This window comes from Hypanus sabinus, chromosome 1 (assembly GCF_030144855.1).
Source record: "Hypanus sabinus isolate sHypSab1 chromosome 1, sHypSab1.hap1, whole genome shotgun sequence".
NCBI classification, from domain to species: domain Eukaryota; kingdom Metazoa; phylum Chordata; class Chondrichthyes; order Myliobatiformes; family Dasyatidae; genus Hypanus; species Hypanus sabinus.
Window position 1 is genome coordinate 180,970,873 of NC_082706.1, and position 25,009 is coordinate 180,995,881.

Consider the following 25,009-nt stretch of genomic DNA (forward strand, 5'->3'; position numbering starts at 1 on the left):
ATAAAGTCCTAACCTATTCAACCTTTCTCTGTAACTCAGGTCCTCAAGTCCCAGCAACATCCTTGTCAATTTTTTTGCTGTACTCTTTCAAACTTACTGATATCTTTCCCATAGGTAGGTGATCATAACTGCACATAGTACTCTAAATGTGGCCTTACTGACATCTTGTACAACTTCAACATAACATTCCAACTCCTGTACAGTGTCCTGATTTATGAAGGCCAATGTGCTGAAAGCTTTCTTTACAATCCTATCTACCTGAGATGCCACTTTCAAGGAATTATGGACCTGTATTCCCAGATATCATTTGCCAGATATTTCCCAGATATCACAGATATCAGTGAGAGCATCTGTGGCACTCATTAGAGCCTTACCATTTATTGTGCAAGTCTCACCCTCGTTTGCCCTCCCAAATTAAATTTATTGCATTAAATGGATCACAGCATTAAATTCCATCTGTCATTTTCAGCCCAGTTTCCCAGCTGATCCACTTCCTGCTGTGAGCTTAGAGAGTCTTTCATGCTGTTCACTACATCCCCAACCTTGGTGTCATCTGCAAATTTGTCTATCCAGTTTACCACATTATCATCTAAATCATTAATATAGCTGATGAGCAACAATAGACCCAGTACCAGTCCCTGTGGCACACCACTCTTCACAGGCCTCCAGTCAGGGACAACCATCTACTGCTACTCTTTGGCTTCTCCCACTAAGCTGAGGTTGAATCCAGTTGGCTACCTCATCCTGAATGCCAAGTGATATAACCTTTTTGACCATCCTCCCAAATGGGACTTTGTCAAAGGCCTTGCTAAAACCCATGGAGACAAAGTCCACTGCACTTCCTTCATCAACCTCCTGCAACCTCCTCAAAAAACTCTTAAGATTGGTTTCACATGACTTACCATGCACAAAGCCATACTGACTATCCCTAATCAGGCCCTGTCTTTTGGATATAAAGGTTCATGTTCGAGCTGGAGAGATGAGTCTATTAGCAGGACAAAGGGAGTAGATGGAATGAAGAATTATTAACAAGAAGATAAATGGTAAGAGAGCAGGGAGGAGAAAGAACAACAGATGGTAATCAAGGAGTAATGAGTTATAACTTGAGCCTTTTTCTTCAAAGGGGCATACATACAATGAAACAAATGAAGTGAGAGGTGAAGAGAAAGTGATGAATGGAAGTGAGAGAGCAATGAATGACAAAACAAGGGCAAATGAAGCTAGTAGGAATGGAAATGTGAATGGAAGGTGACCAAAGTGAGATAGAAAATTTGAATCAATCCAAGTTTAATTGTAATTCAACCATACAGGAACACAGCAGATAAAGAGAGTGTTACTCCAGGGCCAAAGTGCAAAGCACAGTACTAACAGTCACACACAGCAAAAAGCACACATGCCACATACAAGATAGCAAGCACATGTAAGATATCAGTAAAATATCACCACGCAAAAATTAGTCCAATCCCTGAGTCCACGAATGCCACAGAAATTTGCAGTCGACTGCATTTCAGCTTGTCTTTTGCTGAGCAAATACGGGGGTGGGGGTGGGGGGGAGTGTAGCACTGATTCCAGCCTGGACGTCTGGTGGAGCACACTGGCTCCACTTTGCTCTTCTGACAGCTGTAAACAGGTGACAACAAGGCTTGAAGCCTAGTCCTTGCTATGATCGAGGTCACACACATTTCCCCCACCGTCTGCCAATAAATTAGTGAATGAGACTTGCAGCATTCCACATTAACAGTATCCAAAAAGGGTCTTGCGATCACAAGAAGGGTGACTAAGACAATCACTAGACTGCATGCACCAACTCCTCTGAAGTCTCTCTGATGCAAGCAGTGGCACGAGCTGCACCAAGTCCACATCTTCAGTTTCTTTACCAGTGAGAATCTCACTGATGGGGTAGACCTGCAGGTCATGAAGTTCTTAATGTCTAGAACAATCTTGTGATCATAAAAAAAGTTTAAAAAGGACAGTAGCACCCTTTGTTGACCCCATAGAAGATGCTGTGATCAAACATGCTCAGGGTTGGAAGAACAGGTGATTTCAAAGTTCAAAGTAAATTTATTATCGAAGTATATACCCTATATGTCGTCATATACAATCCTGAGATTCATTTTTTAAATGGGCATTCTCAGCAAGTCCATAATAAAATAATAAGCATAATAAAATCAGTGAAAGACCACACCAAGTTGGATGTTGAACCAGTGTGCAAAAGACAACTACTCATTTGCAATTACAGAAAAAAGAAATAATAATAATAAATAAATAAGCAATAAATATTGAGAACACAAGATGAAGAATCCTTGAAAGTGAGGCTATAGGTTGCAGAGATGTTTCAATGATAAGGTAAGTGAAGTTAAGTGATCTTACCTCTTTGGTTGAAGAGCCTGATGGTGGAAGGGTAATAACTGGTCCTGTGATTCCTAAGGCTCTTGTACCTTCTTCCTGATGGCAGCAGTGAGAAGAGAGTATGAACTGGGTGGTGGGGTTACCTGATGATGGATGCTGCTTTCCTGCAACAATGCTTCATGTAGATGTGCCCAATAGTGTAATTAAGAGTAAAGGCAATCTATATGGACTCTTGATCTCAGAATCCACCTCGTTATGATCTTGCATTTTATTGTTTATCTGCACTGCACTTTCCCTGTAGCTGTTAGCCAGGGTATTTCTTGTCATAAATACCCTTTTTGTGCAAGATAGTGGAGCCATAAACCTACCTCCAGTTGCAGCCACCGACTTCTGCAGCTCACTCAGAGTGACTGTCGGCATCACAGTAGCCTCTCTTACAAGTGCAATTCCCCTTTGGCAACTAAGTTTAGAGGGGCAGTCTGACCCAGGCATTGTGGCTGTGGTTTCATATTTTTTCCACTTTTTCACAATGGACTGCACTGAGCTCATGCCTTTGAGAAGGTCTTGTAGCCATCCCCAGATTTGTGTTTCTCTATTTTCATTTCCATGACTTGTCTTGAATGCTCTTTTGTTTTCATTTTGGATGGGTCTGTTGAAAATCTACCATACCGTTGGACCTTACAGAGAGAAGGAATGTTTATTCTTATGAATTCATTGAAAACAGGCGATCCTCTGATTTTCTACATCAACAATTGAGTGAGTTGGTAAGGTAATACTGCACCTGAGGGAAGTTAGCGTAGTAATTACAAAGGAGATGAACAGTTCTTCAGCCTCGCAATTCTGGATTTTAATTTTTTTGTAAATTGTTGACAGGTTTTGGAATTTTTCTTTTGATTTGACACGATGCACACCATTTTGGAGATTAGTTCAAAGATCCTACTTCAATATATTTTACATTTAGAAAATGGGACAGTAAAATGTAAAATGTTATGGGGTCTGTATGCTTTTTCTAGACACTATCTGAAAGTAAGAAGAGGTGTGAAGCTAGGTAGGTTTTCTAACATAGCACAGGTATAGACTCAGAAGGCTGTGTTAGGATTACTATGTGATTTAACTCTCCTGCAACTCCAACCTAATTATTGCATTATGCAACAACTGCATTGTGGGCTGAATGGTCTTTTCTCCTTGCGTTATTCTATGATCCTATATATTATTTTGTCAGTGAAAGAATTTTGAATGTTTATGAATATTTTAGAAAGGCTATCATTTTCCTGCAACAGACAATACATTATAATCTAGTTCACATGAAAGCAGGAAAAAATAAGTACGAAGAATGCATTTCCATTGTACTGTTATTAGCATGATCCAGTGGTAGATGGGTTTCATTGGAATAGCATGAAATAATAAAAGGAACTGGATTTTATTTGTATTATCTCCAAGGGCACAGGGGAACAAAAATAATATTACAACCTCTTGAGTGCATTGGGAATTAACTAACAGAATTCTTAGATGCTGTTGCACAAAGCTATCACTTAGTTTTAAAAATGCAAATAATGCTTATTGACTCACAGAAGTCCAATGCGCATGTGCGCTCTCTCTCTCTCTCTCTCTCTCTTTCTCTCTCTCTATCTCTCTCTCAATCTCTCTCTCATAATCTCTTTCTCTCTCTCATAATCTCTCCACTAAAATACTAAGCTAAAATTACCCCAGGAAGAAAAGGTCTTCCCATCTTCCTTTGACATTCAATGACATGACTATTGCAAAGTCCCTCACAATTCACCATTGACCAGAATCTTAAACAGCCCAACTACAACAGAACATTGGGCTTGTGAGATCAGATAGAGAGACTGTACCTATATTACTGAGGCAAGTGACTCACCCCCTGTCACACAAACTCTTTTCACCATCTGCGAGTTCAAAGTCAGGAGATTAAGTACCCTCCATTTGCCCAGATAGATGGAGTTCCAACAATACGTGGAAACTCCCCCCATTCAGGACATCCAAAAGTTGTGGGTTTGGGAGGTGCTGTCAAAGTAGGCAAGGTATTTTTTTGAAAACGGTTCTCATGGCAGCCCCAGTGCACTGGTTGTGGAGGAAATGAATGTTCAGAATGGTTAGAATACCAATCAAGTTTTATTTAGGGAGATCACATACAAATCCAAGGTTAGTTCATAATTTAGTTCTGCTGGTTGCTGCCACATTTCTCAAGTGCTTGGTGGTTTCTACAGTTCTGGATAATTCCTAAAGTCTTTAGGAAGTGGTGTTGGGGGCACTGAAAATGCTTACCTTAATTTCAAGGCATCTGCACCAACAATTGCTCGCCAATATGGGTGCTTTAATACACACTCACGTTGGAACCCATACCATACTGAGGGCACACAGAGGAGATGCGTCTTGAAGGAGAGGGAGGAGGATGAGTAAAAGCCAATGGGAAGATTGCTCAAGCAAGAGAAAATCTGTAGATGCTGGAAATCTGAGCAACACACACATTTCCTATCAGAGCCACAGCAATGATCTTCAGCAGGGAGGAAATCTACAACCTGCTGCAGACATTTTCAGAGCAGGGCAAGGGCAGAAATATCCAGTCATTGTGACTGCAGTCATAAAGTGTCAACAGATTGTTTGAATGCTTCTTTGTCTCCGAGTTCACGCACATTTCTTGCCCTTCACTGATGTATAGTCTTGAATATTTGGGCCTTCACAACGCAGAAGTACCTTCTTCTGACACAGCCACTGATCCGCAGATGAACTCTCCACCTTCAGTCAGTGCCCGTGAAGTTATTTCTTTCAGAGCCCAGTGCATGAGAGTAACCTGGATCAATGCAGCAATGAGTCCCTGTGAGAGACATGTTTCTCAGTCTTTGCCTATATATAGTTTTTCTTTGTTTTTGTAGTTTTTGTATTGTTTAATGTAGCACCATGGTCCTGAAAAACGTTGTCTCGTTTTTATTGTGTACTGTACCAACAGTTATGGTAGAAATGGCGAAAGTGACTTGACTTCTATTGTACTCTATCTTTCTGTAAACACCCGTAAGAAAAAAAAATCTCAAGGTATTATATGACTTGTATATAGTACGAACTTTAATAAAGGTTGTTTGGCATCCGTCTGTCTGGAAGGACAATGGGTGATGATGATGATCATCACAAGCCTGGGCGGAAGGTATGGAAAGAAATCCTGAGATGCCCACTCGTCAAGATCCCCCTCTCGGCTTCACCAGTTAAATATTAAACTTTTTTAATAGCTATGGCTAGTGTTTCCATTATATTTGGAGAATCTATCCGGAAGGGTTCCTACGCTGATCATACATGTGCAGGAAATTATTGATACCCCCTGCTTAAACGCTAGGCTCTTTGGGGAAGAGGGGTTGGGAGGCTAGACAGCAAGCACCCTAAACTGGTGTAATTGTCGGCGCAAAGTTTCGCGCTTCTTGCATCCAGGTTGTGTTAGGACTTGCACTTCTTCCCGTGACTACACCTGTTTCCTCCCACCTTTCAGAGACATGCAGATGTGTAGATTAATTGGTAATTCTAAACTGCTTCTGGTGTGAAAAGAGAGTGGCGGAACCTGGGCGGGGTGATGGATGTGGAGGAAAGAATGTCAATGGGCTTTTAGGGGTTCGCTTCCGTGCTGTATGACTTTCTAGGAGTCAGATTTTTCACTAATTTCTTTAATTAGAAACTTGAATTCCAAGTCGAGAAAGCAGACCGAAAGTGAAAGCCTTGTGTTTGAGTCGCTGTAAGGGCTTTTATGAGGTAGGAAGCAGTTTGCCTGTGGGAACTTTTAACTGGCCATCAAGTGTTTTCACATTAGTAATTTAGAAAAAAGGAAGTTGCAAAACTTCTGTATAAGGTTGTCAGAAGATTTCTAAACACATGAATGAGCAACGGTTGTCACGTTCGGATGTGAAGGCACGGAAACAACACGCTGAAATCCTCCGCCTCTTCGTTGGTTTACATATGGACTTTACCCCAAACTCTGGAATTAACCAGTGTCATCTGACTCCCGACCCAAATGTAAACTAATCTTAACGATGAATCAATTAAAGCGTCATTTCTGAGAACCGGGTCACAGAAAACGGAAAGGGACTCTTCGCCAGGAAAGGGTATGGATTGAAAGCAGGGAGGATTAGCGGTGGATTATGACAATCGAGCGAAACTTTGGCAAGTGCAGCTTTGCGCTGACCCTACTTGGATTTCTGCTGTACTTGACAGACATTGGGACCGATCTCGGGGTTGCGGCAGTGTACCTTACCGATGGACACCTTTTCCGGTTTTCGCTGGTGCTGTCCGTGATCCTGGTTTCTGCTATAATCCTGCAGAGTTTCAGTTGGTCGTGGTACAAAGATGATGAGAACAATTCACAGGGACCACACACCCGAGGCCGCTCGTCGCTGTTCGGTGCACTGCATATTTTCCAGATGGGCGTGCTGCTACGGTGAGTACCACTCAGCCGAATTAGTCTCCGGTTTGTCCAGTTCGCTTATGTCCATTTTTTATGATGTTCGTCTAGTTGGTGCGAATGATCGTGAAACTTAGCTGACCGGACAGACGTGGCACATTTAGAATGACTGGGAATTGGAAGGGAGGCATATTTTATCTCAGTTATGAAAAGCTTGTGAAATTGAGCGGGGTATATTGGCAATTTGCTAACTTCCTAGCCCATCAAGGCTCACTTTTTTTCTGGAGCAAAAATCACTCACCCAGCTCGAAACCACATTGTTTTACACTTTGAAAGGACGTAGAAGGGGTCCAGTTCGGGAGATTCACACAGTATATCATGAAATGATATTGGCTATTGGTAGTTCAGGATGGTTGACAATGATCACAAATTGCAGAAACACCTCCCACGCCCCATTGTTACCCATGTGGAAATCTGTTTGGCGATACCACCGGCTAGGGTAGTGTAGATGTTAACACCATAGCAGTGTTTACGATCTTTCCCTTGGACCCATCTAGTCTGTCAGCTGTGGTTTCCAAGTGCCTGTCCCTAATGCTATTTGCAAAAGCCGTAAGAAGTGTTGATTTAGTGTCCCCATTTAGCACCCGCTCACCAGAATTGCTGATAATTGGGAATCATTCAGTGTTGATGGACCAACATGTTTTGTACATGAACCCTGCAGATATGGATCATTATTCATCTTCCCACATGGCTTTCTTAATTTCTTATTGCAACTTATGTCTTGCAATGTGCTGCCACTACAAAACAAATTTCATGACATATGTCAGTGATAATAAACCTGATTCTGATTCAGTTGTACATGAAGCCCAAAGCTTCACATGCAAAAACAGTAATACTATCACAGCACCATCAACACAGGTTCAATTCCTACCACTGAATGTCCTACCATATTCTCCCAATGACTGTGTGTGGGTTTCCTCCTACATTTCAAAGATATATAGGTTAGGTTAATTAGTCGTATGCATGTAATTGGGAAGCGTGGGCTTGTTGGCGCAGAAGGGCCTGTTACTGTGCTGTATTTCTAAATAAATAAATTAATGAAATCTGCTCTGGATAATTATTATAGACAAAAGTCTTTCTTTCACTTTGTTGGCCAGAGTGACAGTTTACATACAAATCAGTGAATTCAAATGAGTCAAGGACAGTGGAAGTAGACAAACCAATTGTCTTTGTCCTTGCCATGAAGTTGGAGGAATGGAAGCTGCCATTTTGTAGAGATGCTCTGCATCCTCCATTTTGTGAAATGGTTCTGCTTGGTCGAATCAATGTTTTTAAGCAGAGACAATGATGCTCCAGGAGATATGCAGGACTAGACATCATTTCCAAATTAAAAAGTTATTTGTGAGGTGTTCTTTGCTATGATATAACATGTAGGCTTTTGAATGATGGGGTCTGAGTGATTTGAGCTGGTTAATGGTTTGGTAACTGATTTAGAACAAGGAGCCATAAATTACCAGGAGTCTCTTGTGGAAGAGGGCAAGAAATGGATGCTGGCTTGGACCAAAGCCAATAAGAAGGTGATATAGGTCAGTCAGGTGACCCACAGCCAACAAGACTGAATTGTGACTCTTGAACTGGTAAGAAAATGTATTTAATAGTACTTCCCCTATGTTATTATGTATTGTGTTATACTGCTGCTGCAAAGTTAACAAATTTCACGACATATGAGATGACTAGCATGAGAGGGTGCAGTTTTAAGGTGCTTGGAAGTAGGTACAGAGGAGATGTCAGGGGTAAGTTTTTTACGCAGAGAGTGGTGATTGCATGGAATGGGCTGCCGGCAATGGTGGTGGAGATGGATATGATGGGTGGATATGATTAAGAGACTCCTGGACAGGTGCATGGAGCTCAGGAAAATAGAGGGCTATGGGTAAACCTAGGGAATTTCTAAAGTAAGGACATGTTCACAGCTTTGTGGGTCAAAGGGCCTGTATTACAAATACAAATACTTTATTATCACCAAACAATTGATACTAGAGCGTACAATCATCACAGTGATATTTGTTACTGTGCTTCGTGCTCCCTGAAGTACAAATCGAAGTAAATATAATAAAAATTTAAAATATAAATCTTAATTAGAAAATAGAAAAGGGAAAGTACGGTAGTGCATGTCAGGTCCAGATATTTGGAAGGTACGGCTCAGATCCGGGTTAGGATCTGTTCAGCAGTCTTATCACAGTTGGAAAGAAGCTGTTCCCAAATCTGGCCGTACATATCTTCATGCTCCTGAACCTTCTTCTGGAAGGAAGAGGGACAAAAAGTGTGTTAGCTGGGTGGGTCGTGTCCTTGATTATCCTGGCGGCACTGCTCCGACAATGTGTAGTGTAAAGTGAATCCAAGAATGGAAGATTGGTTTGTGTGACGTGCTGGGCTAGGTTCATGATCTTCTGCAGCTTGTTCCGGTCTTGGACAGGACAACTTCCATGCCAGGTTGTGATGCACCCTAGAAGAATGTGTTCTACGGTGCACCTATAAAAATTAGTGAGGGTTTTAGGGGACAGGCCAAATTTCTTCAGCTTGCTCAGGAAGTAAAGGCACTGGGTGGCCTTCTTGGCAGTGGACTCTGCTTGGTTAGACCAAGTCAGGTCATTTGTGATATTCACCCTGAAAAACTTAAAGCTGTAGGTTTTCTATGTTTCTCTGAAAAGAGTATAAAAGCAAAGACTTCGAATGCAAAGCCAGAGACCAACCATCACGTGGAGATCAGAGCAGGACCACGAGGAATGCATGGCCAGCACAGACTTCTTTTGCTGCCATTACCTTTTCTATTCTTTGACTCTTCATGGAAGCTCAGGAAAACTTAGGTATGCACACAGGTGTTCTGTTGTGTAACACAGTAAAGGTACTTGTCAGCAATTACAGGTTCTCTCTATGCCTCTCTGATCATTATTACTGAGGGGTAGATCCTTGTAACAGCCTCAAGGTTAGATCAAGGCCATGGGCAAGACATGTTTGTCATGAGATACTGGGCTATTAACATTGTGATATTGTTGTTGGTTTGAATGAGTAGCTGGAGTTGTGTAGGAGGTGAGAATCCGTTCTGGTGGGGTTGCTGCTGCTGGGTTTGCCTACAGAAGGATTGCCGGGATAAGCATCTGATGTGGTGAATGAATTTGAGACAATGTTAGCTTGACTACATACATAAGTCCCATACTTACATCGTTTTACTTGTTGATGTCAAGTTGTCAATTAAATCATATGTAATTCACTTATGTTCGGTTTCTAACACCCTATAACAGCTTTTATGTCCGTTACCATAATGTACATTGAAAATACCTGAAGGGTTTAATTTGGTGCCTTTTTGCCATTCACTAAATCATTGAAAGATGCAATGATAAATTCAACCTTCACCCTCACTTGACTTCACCTCTGTCTTTACCTCCTTTTCTCCGCTGTTTGTAATTTGTCATATTGGTTATCTGACATCAAGCAGAACTTTGTCAGGGAATTGGAAAGATAGCAACATAAGTAGAGAACTAAGTTTCCATGACATCACCATTCCTTTAACTTCCAGTGTATATAGTTCTGGTACACCCAATCTCCCTTCCTATCAATATCAAGGGATCTTGGTTGGTGAATTGTTATACTGACGTGTGTGCTCCTAATGAAGATAAATTGTAGATTCTGGACATCTGAGGTATTCAAGGTGCATTTATTATCAAAAAATGTATAAATTAGACAACCTTGATTTGTTTGCTTACAGGCAGTTGCAAAGCAAGGAACCTGAAAGAACCCAATTTTTTAAAAAAAGACCAAACCCCACATAGAAAGAGAGAGAAAAAAACAAATCATGCAAACAATAGAAGCAAGCAATGACAACAGCATTCCGAACCAAATTGAGTCCTTAGATGCAAATCCCCGGAGCAGCCCCAAGTAAGCCCAAAGTTTATTCGGTTCATCATATTAGTGGGGCAAATTGATGCAAAGTTCGCAGACATGAAGCACAGCAACTGGGGGGCAGTATCTCAGCTGTAGCGTCATGGGCAGAGGAGTCCACAGTCTATCTGGGCCGGTATTTAAATTGTCCTCACAGCAGATTGCACCTCACACTAGGACCTGGGCCTCATCACGGCGATTTGCTTTGGACCTAGATTTTGTTGCCAAAGAATCCGTTCTTGGCCTCTCCAAATTGGCTCGGCACTTGGAGCAATCCACCCTCACACCCAGGCCAGCTGGAACTCTTCATCAGGCCAGGCAACTTTTGTAGATAGGGAACTGAGTAACATTACAGGGCCCATCATCAGGACCAGGAAAGAAGAAGGAAAAAAAACCCAAAATTAGTTTGGTTAGCTGCGAAGGTGGTGGATGTACAGACAGAACAACGAGAATATATTTGATACGTTGAGACCAGATGGCTGAATGTGACAGTTAAGTAGTAATTAAAATCAAATTAAGCTTTTTATTTTGTGTCCTTGAGGCCCTCTGTTGGGCTCAACCATGGATGTTGCATCCCAGCTGTCCAGTGATATGCAAGCCAGGGCAGTACAATATGGAGAACGATCTGTTGCTCATACAGCAGGCTCTCCCTCGCCGTACAGCTGATACAGCAAAGACCGATACAGTTTGGCACCGGCGGCCTCACAGGAGTTGCCGGTCAGCATAAAACTCAAGGTTGCACTGACTAAGAGACTTCAGCTCCAGATTTTTCCTCTGGGTTTGCTCTCAGAGCCTTCCCCATGGATGGGTATAGTCACAGGCAGCGAAGGTTTGAGGTCAGAGTCTTCCTTCTCGTAGGTGAGCTGTCAACCATGGCTGATGAGCCCAAAGTGATTGGTTTTAAGGTGACAGTAACCCACCTTTGCCCCTTTTGCTACCAGTAGAAATGATTCTGTCAGGCTTAGCAGCTAAGCCACATGTGCAGGCCAGGAGCTGGACTTGATTGTTAGAGGCTATTTGAGATGCAGACCTTTGGGAGCATTTAATAGGTACTGGGAGCTTATCCCTACTACTGCCCCTGTCCAAAACAACCTAGCAGAACCGTTCTTTCTAATGTGTTCTTAATGGCAATTTTGTAGAACATACATGTGTTCTGTTTCATTTGTTTATTCCTATTCCCTGCAATATTTACAATATAAAAATCTGTTGCCCTACACAACTCTTCTTAATCTATCAAATCCTATATTTAATAATATATTCTGAATAATTACAGAATCCATTCTTCATTACTAACATCCTGAAGGTCTGATAGTTTTGTTTAGGACATGATTCTGAATTATTTATTTCAAATCCTTTAAAATATAAAGCACATTAAATTAGTTCTCAGCATGAAAATTTAAGGCTTTCCATTGCACCTGTGCACTTATGTACTTGTGCTTATGACAATGAACTTGACTTTGACTTTTTGACTTTGCTATTATATTGAGAAAAATATCTTTTTCCTTGTTTTCAAAGGTTTATCGAGACACTTAAATATGGATACAAGGCAGCATTCAAAAAAGAAGAGAGCGTCATGTCTGCCATATACTCAGCTACAGATTTAAGCATGTTACGATTGTTTGAGGCATTTTTGGAAGCAGCACCTCAAGCTGTTCTCCAGGGCTTCATTCTCCTGATAGATAATAATGGAAAATATATTCAGTGTAAGTTTGCTTTTATTAAACCTGTTATTGCTGTTATGTACCATTGCTTTTAAATTGGTTTATGAATTAAACAGTGGATTTTCCTGGGTCTAAGCACAATTGGTCCCTGTGCTATATTCTACAGTCCTGTCTCATGGTGCTCCTTTGATACACCAAAAAAATTAGGTATATTCTTCCATTGTTGGGATGGGATTTCCACAGAAATTTTCAGATCTCCCATTAGAACTTTACTCACCAAGTTACAAGCTCCCACCATTTATCATCTAAAGTTAGGAAATAATTGAAAGCAATAATTTAACTTGCAGTGTTGTATTGAAACTATAGCCTTTATTCATGTTGGCAGCTATACATTTACCAATATCTAAATAATTTTCCAATTTGCCTTATGCCTTAATAATTAAGTACAGTATTCTTCTATGCAACCATTCCTGGCTCCTGGAATTGAAGCAGTAATGTTTTAGTTTATGTTTGAGAGGATTCGAGTCTCAGCATGTGACTTGTCCTTATCGCCTAGGTAGAGCTATAGCATACTTCTTGTATTTTATTAATGGGACATGGGTATAGGTAGCAGAGTCCGCATTTATAGCAGCCTGAGCTACCCCTGAGAAACTCATGTTTAACTGTCTTACAAATATATTCAATGTTGTTGGAGCAGCACCCATCCCAGCAATTGGAGAGCATTTTCATCACACATCTAACTTGTGCCTTGTGGAAGACGGAAAAGCTTTGTCTTAGGAAGTGAAACACTTGCTATACATTACCTAACCTTTAGCTGGCTTCTGTGGCAAATCATTTGTATGTCTAGTCTCGATGAGTTTCTGATCAAAGCCATCCCCAGAATCTTAAAGTTGGGTTGTCAGTCATGCTAGTTACATTGAACATCAAGGGTAGATGGTTCCACTCTCTTGTTGAAGATGGTTGTAGTCTGGCATTAGCATTGGTAAATTTGACCTGTCACTTCTTGGCTTCTGCCTGAATGTCTAGAACTTGCTGTGTGCAGGCAGTTATTGAGGAGTTGCAAATGGAATTGTACATTGTGCAATCATTAGTAAATATCCATATCCCTGACCCTATCATGTGAGGAAGGTTATTGATGACTGAGTCAAATAAACTCCCCATAGGAACTCCTGCAGTGATGTACTGACTTAAGATAATTGATCTTCAACTAGAGCCTTTCAACTTCAGTTTGTGAACAGTTTTCCTTTTAATCCTAACTGATTTACCTGGGTTATTTAATACCATACCCGCTTAAATTCTGCCTTTATGTCAAGAACAATTACCGTCACCACGTCTTTGGAATTCTAATCATTTGTATATGTACTTGGATTGGTTCTGTAATGTAGACTCAACAGAATGTAAAGGTTGTTGTAGAATAAGTGCAATTGAATCATTTAGTTAACAAAACTTTCCATTTTTTTTTCTTGATGAGTGAGCCCAGGCTAATGCCATGATAATTATTTGCATTGAATTTGCCTTGCTTTTGGTGGACAATTCATACCTGGGCAATTTTCCATGTTGCTGTATTAAATGGCTGATTCTGGACCATGGGTTTATGGGACTAAAGATGGCATGATGTCTTGTGTCACAGCTTCACTCTATCCATTGCTCTCAGCTGTTTCTTTCTATCAAATGAAGGGAATTGAATTGCCTGAACACTCTTCTGTGATGATGGGATCTTAGAAGAAGCTGAGATGAGTCATCCTCTCGGTTCTTCTGAAGGTAGTTATAGCCTGTTTTTGGTATTGGCTTCTGCTAATGATAAAGAAGGAAATGAACCATCTAGTAGATATTCAGTAGTTCTGCCCTGGCTGCTGGACCTCTGTATTTCCATTCATTATTGGTGGCATAGCCTAGCTTTGTCGGCTGTAGAATATATATGCCAACTTTTGTTGCTAGTTGCCTTGTTGGCTGTGTATCCTCAAAATTATATCAGTAGTTAAGGAAGAGGGCTTTGGACAACTGATGCAGACACAAGAATGTCTCTGGTAAGGACCTCCTGTCAAAGTAAATTTATTATCAAAGAATTTGTAAATTGTACAACTTGAGATTTGTCTGCTTACAGGCAGCCACAAATCAAGAAACCTGAAAGAATCAAATTGAGTCCTTAAATTCGTATCTCTGGAGCAGCCCAAAGTAGGCCCAAATCCTCGGTCTCAGTTCATCGTATTAGTTGGCAAATCACCACAAAGCTCAGACAGAAAGCACAGCTGCAGGAGATATGTCACAGCCTTAGCTCCATGAAGAGAGAAGTGAACATTGTAGGAGAGTAAGTGAAATCGGTCTGACATCCTGCCTTTCCAGTCTATTTGGGCCAGTGTTTAAGTTGTCCAAGCAGCAGGTTGTGCCCTGCATTAGGACCTAGGTAATTGCTCTGACATCCCCAATTATATTGCCATTGCCACCACAGGAGCTGATTAGTGTGAGACTCATTTAATAACATTGATGGTCTTACTGTGTACTTGATGTCAATTCATAGCTGGTTGTTCTATAAAGAATTCCATTTATGTTACAGGCACAACATGGTGGCTAGTGCACTGCCATTCTGGGGCCAATAAAATGATGTAATTTTGTTGTAATATTAAATATTGGTTCAATCAAGTTTTCTGCAACAATTTTTAAAATCATTACAGATGTTCTTGATATAAATACATATGGAGTGTAGACTCAGTTTTAAAAATGGGTTTGCCCGGAAAACATTCATTTCAAGACAAAGATTGATCGCAGTTCCTCACTTCCTCCCTCACCACCACTCAGGGCCCCAGACAGTCCTTCCAGGTGAGGCGACACTTCTCCTGTGAGTCGGCTGGTGTGGTGTACTGCGTCCGGTGCTCCCGGTGTGGCCTTTTATATATTGGTGAGACCTGACGCAGACTGGGAGACCGTTTCGCTGAACACTTACGCTCGGTCCGCCAGAAAAAGCAGGATCTCCCGGTGGCCACACATTTTAATTCCACGTCCCATTCCCATTCTGATATGTCTATCCATGGCCTCCTCTACTGTCAAAATGGATCCAAACTCAGGTTGGAGGAACAACACCTTATATACCGGCTGGGTAGCCTCCAACCTGATGGCATAAACATTGACTTCTCTAACTTCCGTTAATGCCCCTCCTCCCCTTCTTACCCCATTTCTGACATATTTAGTTGTTTGCCTGTTCTCCATCTCCTTCTGGTGCTCCCCCCCCCCCACCTTTTCTTTCTCCCGAGGCCTCCCGTCCCATGATCCTTTTCCCTTCTCCAGCTCTGTATCACTTTCGCCAATCACCTTTCCAGCTCTTAGCTTCATCCCAGCCCCTCTGGTCTTCTCTTATCATTTCGCATTTCCCCTCCCCCCAATACTTTCAAATCTCTTACTATCTTTCCTTTCAGTTAGTCCTGACGAAGGGTCTCGGCCCGAAACGTCGACAGTGCTTCTCCTTATAGATCCTGCCTGGCCTGCTGTGTTCCACCAGCATTTTGTGTGTGTTGTTGTTTGAATTTCCAGCATCTGCGCATTTCCTTGTGTTTGATCGCAGTTTACAATGTGGATGGGGATTATCTGATTAGTGGTATCCTCTTCAGGCCTTTTTAATAGACAATAGACAATAGACAATAGGTGCAGAAGTAGACCATTCGGCCCCTCGAGTCTGCACCGCCATTCTGAGATCATGGCTGATCATTCACTATCAATACCCAGTCCCTGCCTTGTCCCCATATCCCTTGATTCCCCTATCCATCAGATATCTATCCAGCTCCTTCTTGAAAGCATCCAGAGAATTGGCCTCCACCGTCTTCCGAGGCAGTGCATTCCACACCTCCACAACTCTCTGGGAGAAGAAGCTCTTCCTCAACTCTGTTTTAAATAACTGACCTCTTATTCTCAATTCATGCCCTCTGGTACTGGACTCTCCCAACATCTGGAACATATTTCCTGCCTCAATCCTATCAAATCCTTTAATTATCTTAAACGTTTCAATCAATAATCAATAACGTTTCAATAATGGCAACTAATATCATTTATTTGGTAGAGTCTGGCTCGATGGGTATGCTGGCATTGGAGAGGGTCCAGATGAAGTTCACAAGAATGATCTTGAGAATGGAAGGGTTGAAGTTGGAGGAGTATTTGAAGGCTCTTGGCCTGTACTCGTTTGAAGAATAATAGGGGATCTTATTGAAACATATTGCATATTGAAAGGCCTAGATAGAGTGGATATAGAAAGGATGTTTCCTAGAGTGGGGGTCTAAGACCTGAGGGCACAGCCTCATAATACAAGGATGTCTCTTCAGTACAGAGATGAGGAAGAATATCTTTAGCCAGAGGGTGGTGATTCTGCGGAATTCATTAGCACATACTTTTGAGGAGGCCAAGTCTTTGTTTATATTTGAAATGGAGGTTGAGTGTTTTTTGATTAGCAAGGGCATCAAAGGTTATGGGGAGGAGGCAGAAGAATGGGGTTGAGAGGGACAATAAATCAGCCATGATGGCAGAATAGACTCGATGGGCTGAATGGCCTATTAATGCTCCAATATTTTATGGTTTATCATCATTACTTTTTCCTTTTATTTTTTAATCCCTTCATGATTAAGTGCAGTAAATTAGCTACTCTGCACTCTCACTTTCACTGAGAGGGTGAAAGAGCTCTACCCTTGATAAGGGTGAAAAATGCTCTCAGTCTCCCCAACAATTTTAAATTCCCTGTCGCTGACCGCCTCATTTTTACCATGGATATCCAGTCCCTGTGCACTTCTATCCCCACCAAGGAGGCCTTAAAACTCTCTGGTTCTTTCTCAGCTCAAGACCCAACCAGTTCCCCTCCACCATCATCATCCTCCACCTGGCAGAACTGGTCCTCACCCTCAACAATTTCTCCTTCTGCTCTTCCCACTTTCTTCAGCCTCAAGGGGTAAGCCATGCACCCCAGCTGTGTAGAACAATCCATGTTCCAATCCTTCCCTGGTAATGCTCTCCAACTCTTCCTGCACTACACTAATGACTGCATTGGTGCTGCATCATGCACCCATGCTGAGTTGGTCAATTTAATCTATTCTGCCTCCAACCCTGCCGTTAAATTCACTCAGTCCATTTCTGACATTTCTCCCCTTTCTCAGTTTTCTGTCTCTATCTCTGGAGCCAAACTGTCTACAGACATCTTTTGATAAACTTGCTGATTCCCACGGCTATCTTGACTATATCTCTTCACACTCTGTCTCCTGTAAAATGCTGATCCATTTTCTCCGTTCCTTGGTCTCTGCTGCATCTGTTCCCAGGTTGAGGCTTTCCTTTCCAGGACATCAGAGATGTCCTCCTTCTTCAAAGAATGGGATTTTCCTACCTCCACCATTGACACTGCCCTCATCTGCAGCTGCTCCATTTTCTTTACATCTGCACTCACTCTGTCTTCCCACGGCCTTAACAGTGATAGGGTTCCTCTTGTTCTCACCTATCACCCAATGAGCCTCCACAGCCAACAAATGATTCTCCACAACTTCTGCCATCTTCAACAGGATCCCACAGTCAAAAAAATCTTTATCTCCCTCATACCCACCATTCTCCACTTTTCACAGGAATTGCTCCTTCCATGATTGGCTCCATTTGTCTCTCCCCACTAATCTCACACCTGGCACATATCCCTGCAAATGACAGAAATGCAATACTTGCCCATTCACCTTCTCCCTTACCATTATTCAGGGCCCCAGGCAGTCCTTCCAGGTGAGGTAACAGCCAGTAGCGACCCATCTTAATTCCTATCTACAATCCCGTTCTGACATGTTCTTCCTCTTCTTCCATTATGAAGTCACTCTCAGGGTGGAAGAACAACACCATAAGACAGGAGCAGCGTTAGGCAAGTTTGCCCATTACGTCTGCTCTGCCGTTCCATCATGCTGATTTATTATTCCTTTCAACCCCATTCTCCTGCCTTCTCCACATGATCATTCATACCCTGACTAGTCAGGAACCTATCAACCTCTGCCATAAATACACTGGATGACTTGGCCTCCATTGCCACCTGTGATAATGAGTTTCACGCCACAGATTCACCACTCTCTGGCTAAAGTAATTCCTCCTCATTTTCATTCTAAAGGGACGTCCCACTACTCTGTGCTCTGGTCCTAGACTCCCCCACTACAGGGAAGTTCCTCTCCATATCCCCTCTATCTAGGCCTTTTAACATTTGATAGATTTCAGTGAGATTCCCCCTTGTTCTCCTAAACTCCAGTGAGTACAGGCCCAGAGCCATCATATATATCATATATGATAAGCCTTTCATCCCCGGAGTTCGTCTCGAGAACCTCCTCCTAACTGATTCCAATGTCAGCACATCCTTCCTTAGATAAAGGGGCCAAAATTGCTCGTAATACCCCAACTGAGACCTCATCAGTGCCTTATTAATATTTATATCCTTGATTTTATATTTTAATCATCTCAAAATAAACACTAGCATTGCATTTACCTTCCTCATCACTGACTCAACCTGCTAGTTAACCTTTAGGGAATCTTACATGAGGACTCCCAAGTTCCTTTGCATTTTGGATGTTTGAATTTTCTCCATATTTAGATAATAGTCTAAGCTTTTATTCCTTTTATGAAAATGCATGACCAACACTTCCTGACACTATTCTATCTGCCACTTTTTTGCCTGATCTCCTAATCTCTCTAAGCCATAGAAACATAGAAAATCCACAGCACAATACAGGCCCTTTGGCCCACAATGCTGTGCCAAACATGTACTTACTTTAGAAATTACCTAGGGTTACCCATAGCCCTCTACTTTTCTAAGCTCTATGTACCTATCTAAAAGTCTCTTAAAAGATTCTATCGTATCTACCTCCACCACCATCGCTGCCAGCCCATTCCACACACTCACCACCCTCTGCGTCTTTAAAAAAACTTACCCCTGACAACTCCTCTGTACCTACTTCCAAGCACTTCTATAGCTCCTCTAAACTTCCTCTACTTCCTCAAAATTACATGCCTATCCATGTGTCCTCATATTGTCTGCAAACTTGGCCACAAATCCATCAATTCTATTTTTCAAATCATTTATATATAACGTAAAAAGAAGCAGTCCCAACATCGACCTCTGTGGAACAGCACTAGTCACTGGCGACAAACCAGAAAAGGCTCCCTTTATTCGTACTCTTTGCCTCCTGCAACTCTGCAAATCAACCAATCCTCTATCCATGCTAGTATCTTTCTGGTAATACCATCAGCTCTTAACTTGTTAAGCAGCCTCATGTGCGGCACCTTGTATTCTGTCTAGAAAGCCTCCAATCCGATTTACTCTTTCCAGTAACTTTTCCCCCTCCTTCTTTCCTCCACTTCTATTCCCCACTCTGGCCTCTTTCATCTTCTCCTCACTTACCTATCCCCCGGTGCCTCCTTTCTCCCATGGTCAACTCTTCTCTCCTATCAGATTCCTTTTCCTCCACCTGGCTTCACCAATCACTATCTAGCTAGTCCTCCCTCCCTTCCCCCCACCTTTTTATTATGGCACCTTCCCCTTTCCAGTCCTAAAGAAGAGACTTGGCCCAAAATGTTGACTGTTTATTCATTTCCATTGATGCTTCCTGACTTGCTGAGTTCCTCCAGTATTTGGTGCACATTGCTCTGCCCTCTCTTCCCTGGCTTCATTTTTCCACACTGCCCAGAGTCCATGTCATAGGCAGCAGTTTGCTTTTGAAAAATAATCTTGTTTTCCTATTTATCTTGGAACGTTAATGTTTACCTTTTAGAGATCAATGAGCTGAAATGAATACTTCTGTATGCTCCTCTGACATAATTTTTTTTGGAAAAGTATTTTGGAACACAGTTTGACATCATATCTTCCACTATGTCCCTAATTTTCCATTCGGGTCTCTGACGTCTGAAGCAGAGAGGTATCAAATAGTGGGTGCAGGGCAGTTCCTTATTACAAGTGCTTTCATGCAGTCGTGGTCTTACTCAAGACACGAATCCTTTAGTTAAAGAGGAGCTGTTAAGACAGGGCCCTGTCCATGGGTCCTATGTTGGTGCTGGAAGCATGGTCACTCTTGTGGGCTTACCCTCAGACTGCATTGGTCATTATCACAAATGACCCCTTTCACTGTACGTTGGCCAGTAAGAACTACAATCTACAAATCAGTGAACAGGAATGAGGCAAGGGCAGAAACAGACAAAGCAACAGTCTTTGTTCTTGCCTTGTGGTGGCAGGAATGGAGGTGGCCATTTTGTGAGACTGTACTTGCAGCCGCCATTTTGTGAACTGTGTGGTGAATTATTCTTTTTTCCTGATAACTTAATCAGTGCAGTTGAACATGGACACAGAGTTTCTGCTAAGGATCTGCTAAGCCTAAGTCTACTCTTAGATAAGCAGCTGTTTATTATGTAAAATGGCAGTTTTGCTGAAGGAATAGTCTATGATGTGATCATCTGGGCCCTGCGTTTGTTCCTCAAATTTGAACCCGTCTGAGATGGGGGAGAAAAACAAAAGGAAAATCACCTAAGACATGAGGCTTGAGGAAAGGCCATAAAGGCCCTGGGCTACATCCAATTATAATCTGACAAGTGACCTCAAGCCAACAAAAGTGAAATATTGTAGATTGATCGGATAAGGAAAATAATAAGGTGGAGAATTGTGGGACCAACAGCTCTGGAGACCCATCACCACAGATGTGAATGACCCTATGTCAGACATGTGGAGATCAGGTTGGGACCATGCTGTTCAGCATCAACCTTTATTTTTCCCCCAGGGTATTACCTTTTCTATTCTTTGACTGTTCATGGAGGGCCAGTGAAACCTCACTGATATGCATACAGTTAGTCTGCAAATTAATATGCTTGTTACTGTAATTGAAACAATAAAGGTACTTGTCAATAAATACAGATTTTCTCGGTGCCTAGCTGATCATTATTGTTGAGGGTAATCCTTGTAACTGTATGTTTTGAAACTTTGTGCATGTGACAAATATAGCTAAATCTTTATCTTTAAGCAACTGTTTGTTACTGTAACCACCACCCCCTTCCTCATCTGATTGTGACTCAGCACTTTTGACCTGTCCTGACCATCGGTGACCTTAACCTCTTTCCCCTGACCACTTCCATGATAGTCTGGCCCCATGACTTGCTGTTCTTCTTTCTTTGCCTTTTGATGTCGCACCACACACTCAATATGCTCTTTCACGTACCAGATGATTTCATGGTCACATATTTTATGCATGGATCAGCACCTGTTCCTTTGCTAATGGTGCAACTTTGACTAAGGAGGCGAAACTCTTCATTTGCTGATGTGAGCCTTATACTGCTTGGGACAAAGGCTGTACAAGAAAACCAGGTATGACTTGTGGAGGGCTATTTCAAGAGCTAAGAAACAATTCCTTCAAAGGGAGGATAAAATTACAGTTATGAGGATCCCTGCAGTACCCAGTGACCCTGTGATCTCTGTCTCAGAGGCCGATGCCAGACTGTCTTTCAGGAGGGTGAACCCTTGCAAGGCGACAGGCCCCAATGGAGTTCCAGGTGAGGCTCTGAAAACCTGTGTCAGCCAACTGGTGGTGGTTCAAAGGTGTTTTCACTCCCTTATTGCTAAAGTCAGAAGTTCCCACCTGCTTCAAAAAAGCAGCAATTGTACCAGTAAGCAAGAAGAGCAGTGTGAGCTGCCTTAATAGCTACTGTCCAGTATCACTCACATCTGCAACGATAAGATGCTTTGAGAAATTGGTTATGTCTACAATCAACTCCCGTCTCAGTTTGCCTATTGCCTAAATAGGAATACAGTCGATATGATCTCACTGACTCTCCATGCAGTCTTGGATCATCTGGACAATAGAAATATCTATGTCAGAATGCTGTTTATTGACTACATTTCAGCAATTAACACCATCATTCCTACAGTACTGATCAAAAAGCTCCAGAACCTGGGCCTCTGTACCTCCCTCTTACTGGATCCTCGATTTCTTAACCAGAAGACCAAAATGTGTGTGGATTGGAAATAACATCTCCACCTCACTTACAATCAATACTGGCACACCTCAGGGATGTGTGCTTAGAACACTACTCTACTCCCTCTCTACCCATGACACACACAGCTCAAATGCCATCTATAAATTTGTTGACAATACAACCTTTGTTGGCAGAATCTCAGATGGTGATGAGAGGGCATACAGGAGTGAGATATACCAACTAGTTGTGTGGTGTCACAGCAACAACCTTGCACTCAAAGCCAGTAAGACCAAGAAACTGATTGTGGACTAAAGAAAGGATAAGATGAGGAAACACATACCATTTATCATAAAGAGAGCAGAAGAGGAGAGAGTGAGTGATTTCAAGTCCCTGGGTGTCAATATCTCTGAGGAACTAACCTGGACCCATCATATAAAGGCAAGACAGTGGGATATTTCAATAGGTGTTTGAGGAGATTTTGGTATGTCATCAAAAACACATGCAAATTTCTACAGATGTACAGTGGAGAACATTCTAACTGGCTGCATCACCATCTGGTATGGGGGGAGGGTGGTGCCACTCCACAGGATCGAAGAAATTGGTCAGCACCATCGTGGGTACTAGTCTCCATAGTATCCAGGACATCTTCAAGAAGCAGGGCCTCAAAAAGGTGATCCATCATTAAGGAGCCACACCACCCACATCTCCTCTTCTCATTGCCATCTGGAAGGAGCTAAAGAAGCCTGAGGGCACACACTCAACGATTCAGGAACAGCTTCTTCCCCTTTGCCGTCTGATTTCTGAATGGACATTGAACCCAAGACCACTACCTCACCACTTTTTTTATTTCTTATTTTTTGCATAACTTATTTAACTGATATATACTTACTGTAATTCAGCCTTTTCTCTCTATTATTGTGTACTGTTGTATAAAGTTAACAAAATTTATGACACATGCCGTGACATTAAATCTGTTTCTTCACTGGAGTTGTTAACCAAATCCCTAGTGGCAACGGTTTTACTCAACTTTGCTCGTCAATTCCTAACCCACCTTGCTGCAATTCAACATCATCCTGACAATAATTTAATAGTATATTAAATGTGAGATGAAAGCATAGTGAATGATGATAACACGCTATGAAACATTTTTGTATTTTCTCAGAATGACCTTGTCTATACTGTACAATGACAAAAGTTGTAGAATGCAAAAGATTGCAGTTTATTAATATTAATAATTAGTATTGAAATTCTGAATTGTATTTGACACTGTGTTCCTTTTCTTTTGCAGATGTGTCTGTGATTTTGTCATGCATGAGCATTTCATGGGCTACTTTGGACTACTATGCAGCACTAAAGAAATCTTTACCTGACCATCCAACACTAATTTGTGTACTCCCTTATTTACTGTACTACTTATATAAGTTATTGACACTATCTGCAAGAATTTTGCTCATAACTCTTCTGGCTACGATAGATATCATCATTATGACTGTCTACTTGTTTGTTTTATGGCTAATCATGATTTTCTATGTCTTTGTGCAGAAGACCAATTTTTGTACATCAAAGATTCAGGAAGTCATTTATCGGGCAGTGGTTGCCGTCATCTTAGTTTTCACCTTTTTCAATATAAAAGACAAGAATACAAGAAAAATTATGTCCATCTATTACGTACTTAGATGTATTGAAACTGTTGCAGTACTTGCCATCTGCTGGTCTAAGAAATGTTCTACAGATGTTAAAAGCTACCATCTCCCTGTTAGTATTACCATTGTGTCGTCACTAATTCTAGGGATCATTTGTCTTGTATTGTACTACAGTTGTTCCCATCCAAAAAGGGCAACTGATAGAGACTTTAATCATACTGACAATGCAGCACAATCATCCCTTTCTTGTGATGAAGTTGATGGACCCCCAACTAAAAACTCAACAGTTATACTGAAGAATAAAAATGAAAATAGCATTATGATAAATTCAGCAGATACTAGATCTGGAGATGTAAATTATCGAATAAAAAAATTTTTAAGCATTAATTAAGAATAAACCACCACTGGAATGAACTTGACTTTCCTCTACAGATGGAGGTTGTTATATTTGGTGTTTAAAAAACATTTTGCACATCATCATTTTTCTATTGGATTGTATTTATAATTTATAATGACCAAGTTCTTGAAATGAAGCTCTACCTGTCAATTTAGGCGTATGGTAAAGATTCTATGGCATGGTTTATGAAATAGCAGGGAGTTTTCTAGACAGCAACTCCTTGCTCAACCAAGATAAACAATTCACGGTTGCTCATCTCATTTTGGGGATCTTGTGTTGTACTTGTTTGCATAATAATCAAAGCATGGTAACAGGTAACTGGAAAACAAAATGCTTTGCAATATGGCAGTGCAATTCAAATCCATTTAATAGAGTATAAATACTCATTCTGCTGTTAATAACTTTTGAATGGAGATCTTAAATATGCTCTAGAATTGATAAGCTGTAAATATAATTTTCAATGGCTATAATTTTCAAACACAGGTAAAGGTGTAATTTTCCACAGTGGCTGCTTTGAATCAGTTCAGAAAACCTATTTGTTTTTTTAAGTATTCTGACTTTATTGTACAATGTTATTATCAGCATCATTGAAATAATAATTTATTTTAATAACTAAGACAATAAAACTTGAATATTGCAAATATATTTGGTCTGAAGTTGAGATTTAAAAATTAAGTGGAAAATA

The 25,009-nt window shown here is 41.4% G+C and overlaps 1 protein-coding gene across 1 annotated transcript; it reads left to right on the forward strand.

Annotated features, from left to right (window-relative positions):
• The first annotated feature begins 6,106 nt into the window (after window positions 1–6,106).
• Window positions 6,107–24,969, forward strand: xkr9 (XK, Kell blood group complex subunit-related family, member 9). The gene is made up of 3 exons (XM_059982661.1): window positions 6,107–6,784; window positions 12,200–12,387; window positions 23,573–24,969. The coding sequence occupies exons 1-3, from the start codon at window positions 6,489–6,491 to the stop codon at window positions 24,316–24,318; spliced, it is 1,230 nt and encodes a 409-aa protein (XP_059838644.1). The 5' UTR covers window positions 6,107–6,488; the 3' UTR covers window positions 24,319–24,969.
• The last annotated feature ends 40 nt before the right edge of the window (window positions 24,970–25,009 follow it).

Bases quoted from the DNA above. Each gene is read 5' to 3' on its own strand.
- xkr9 (XM_059982661.1), top strand. From the start codon at position 6,489: ATGACAATCGAGCGAAACTTTGGCAAGTGCAGCTTTGCGCTGACCCTA. The intron at 6,785-12,199 runs GTGAGTACCACT...TTGTTTTCAAAG, and splicing joins CAGATGGGCGTGCTGCTACG to GTTTATCGAGACACTTAAAT. The intron at 12,388-23,572 runs GTAAGTTTGCTT...TTTCTTTTGCAG, and splicing joins TAATGGAAAATATATTCAGT to ATGTGTCTGTGATTTTGTCA.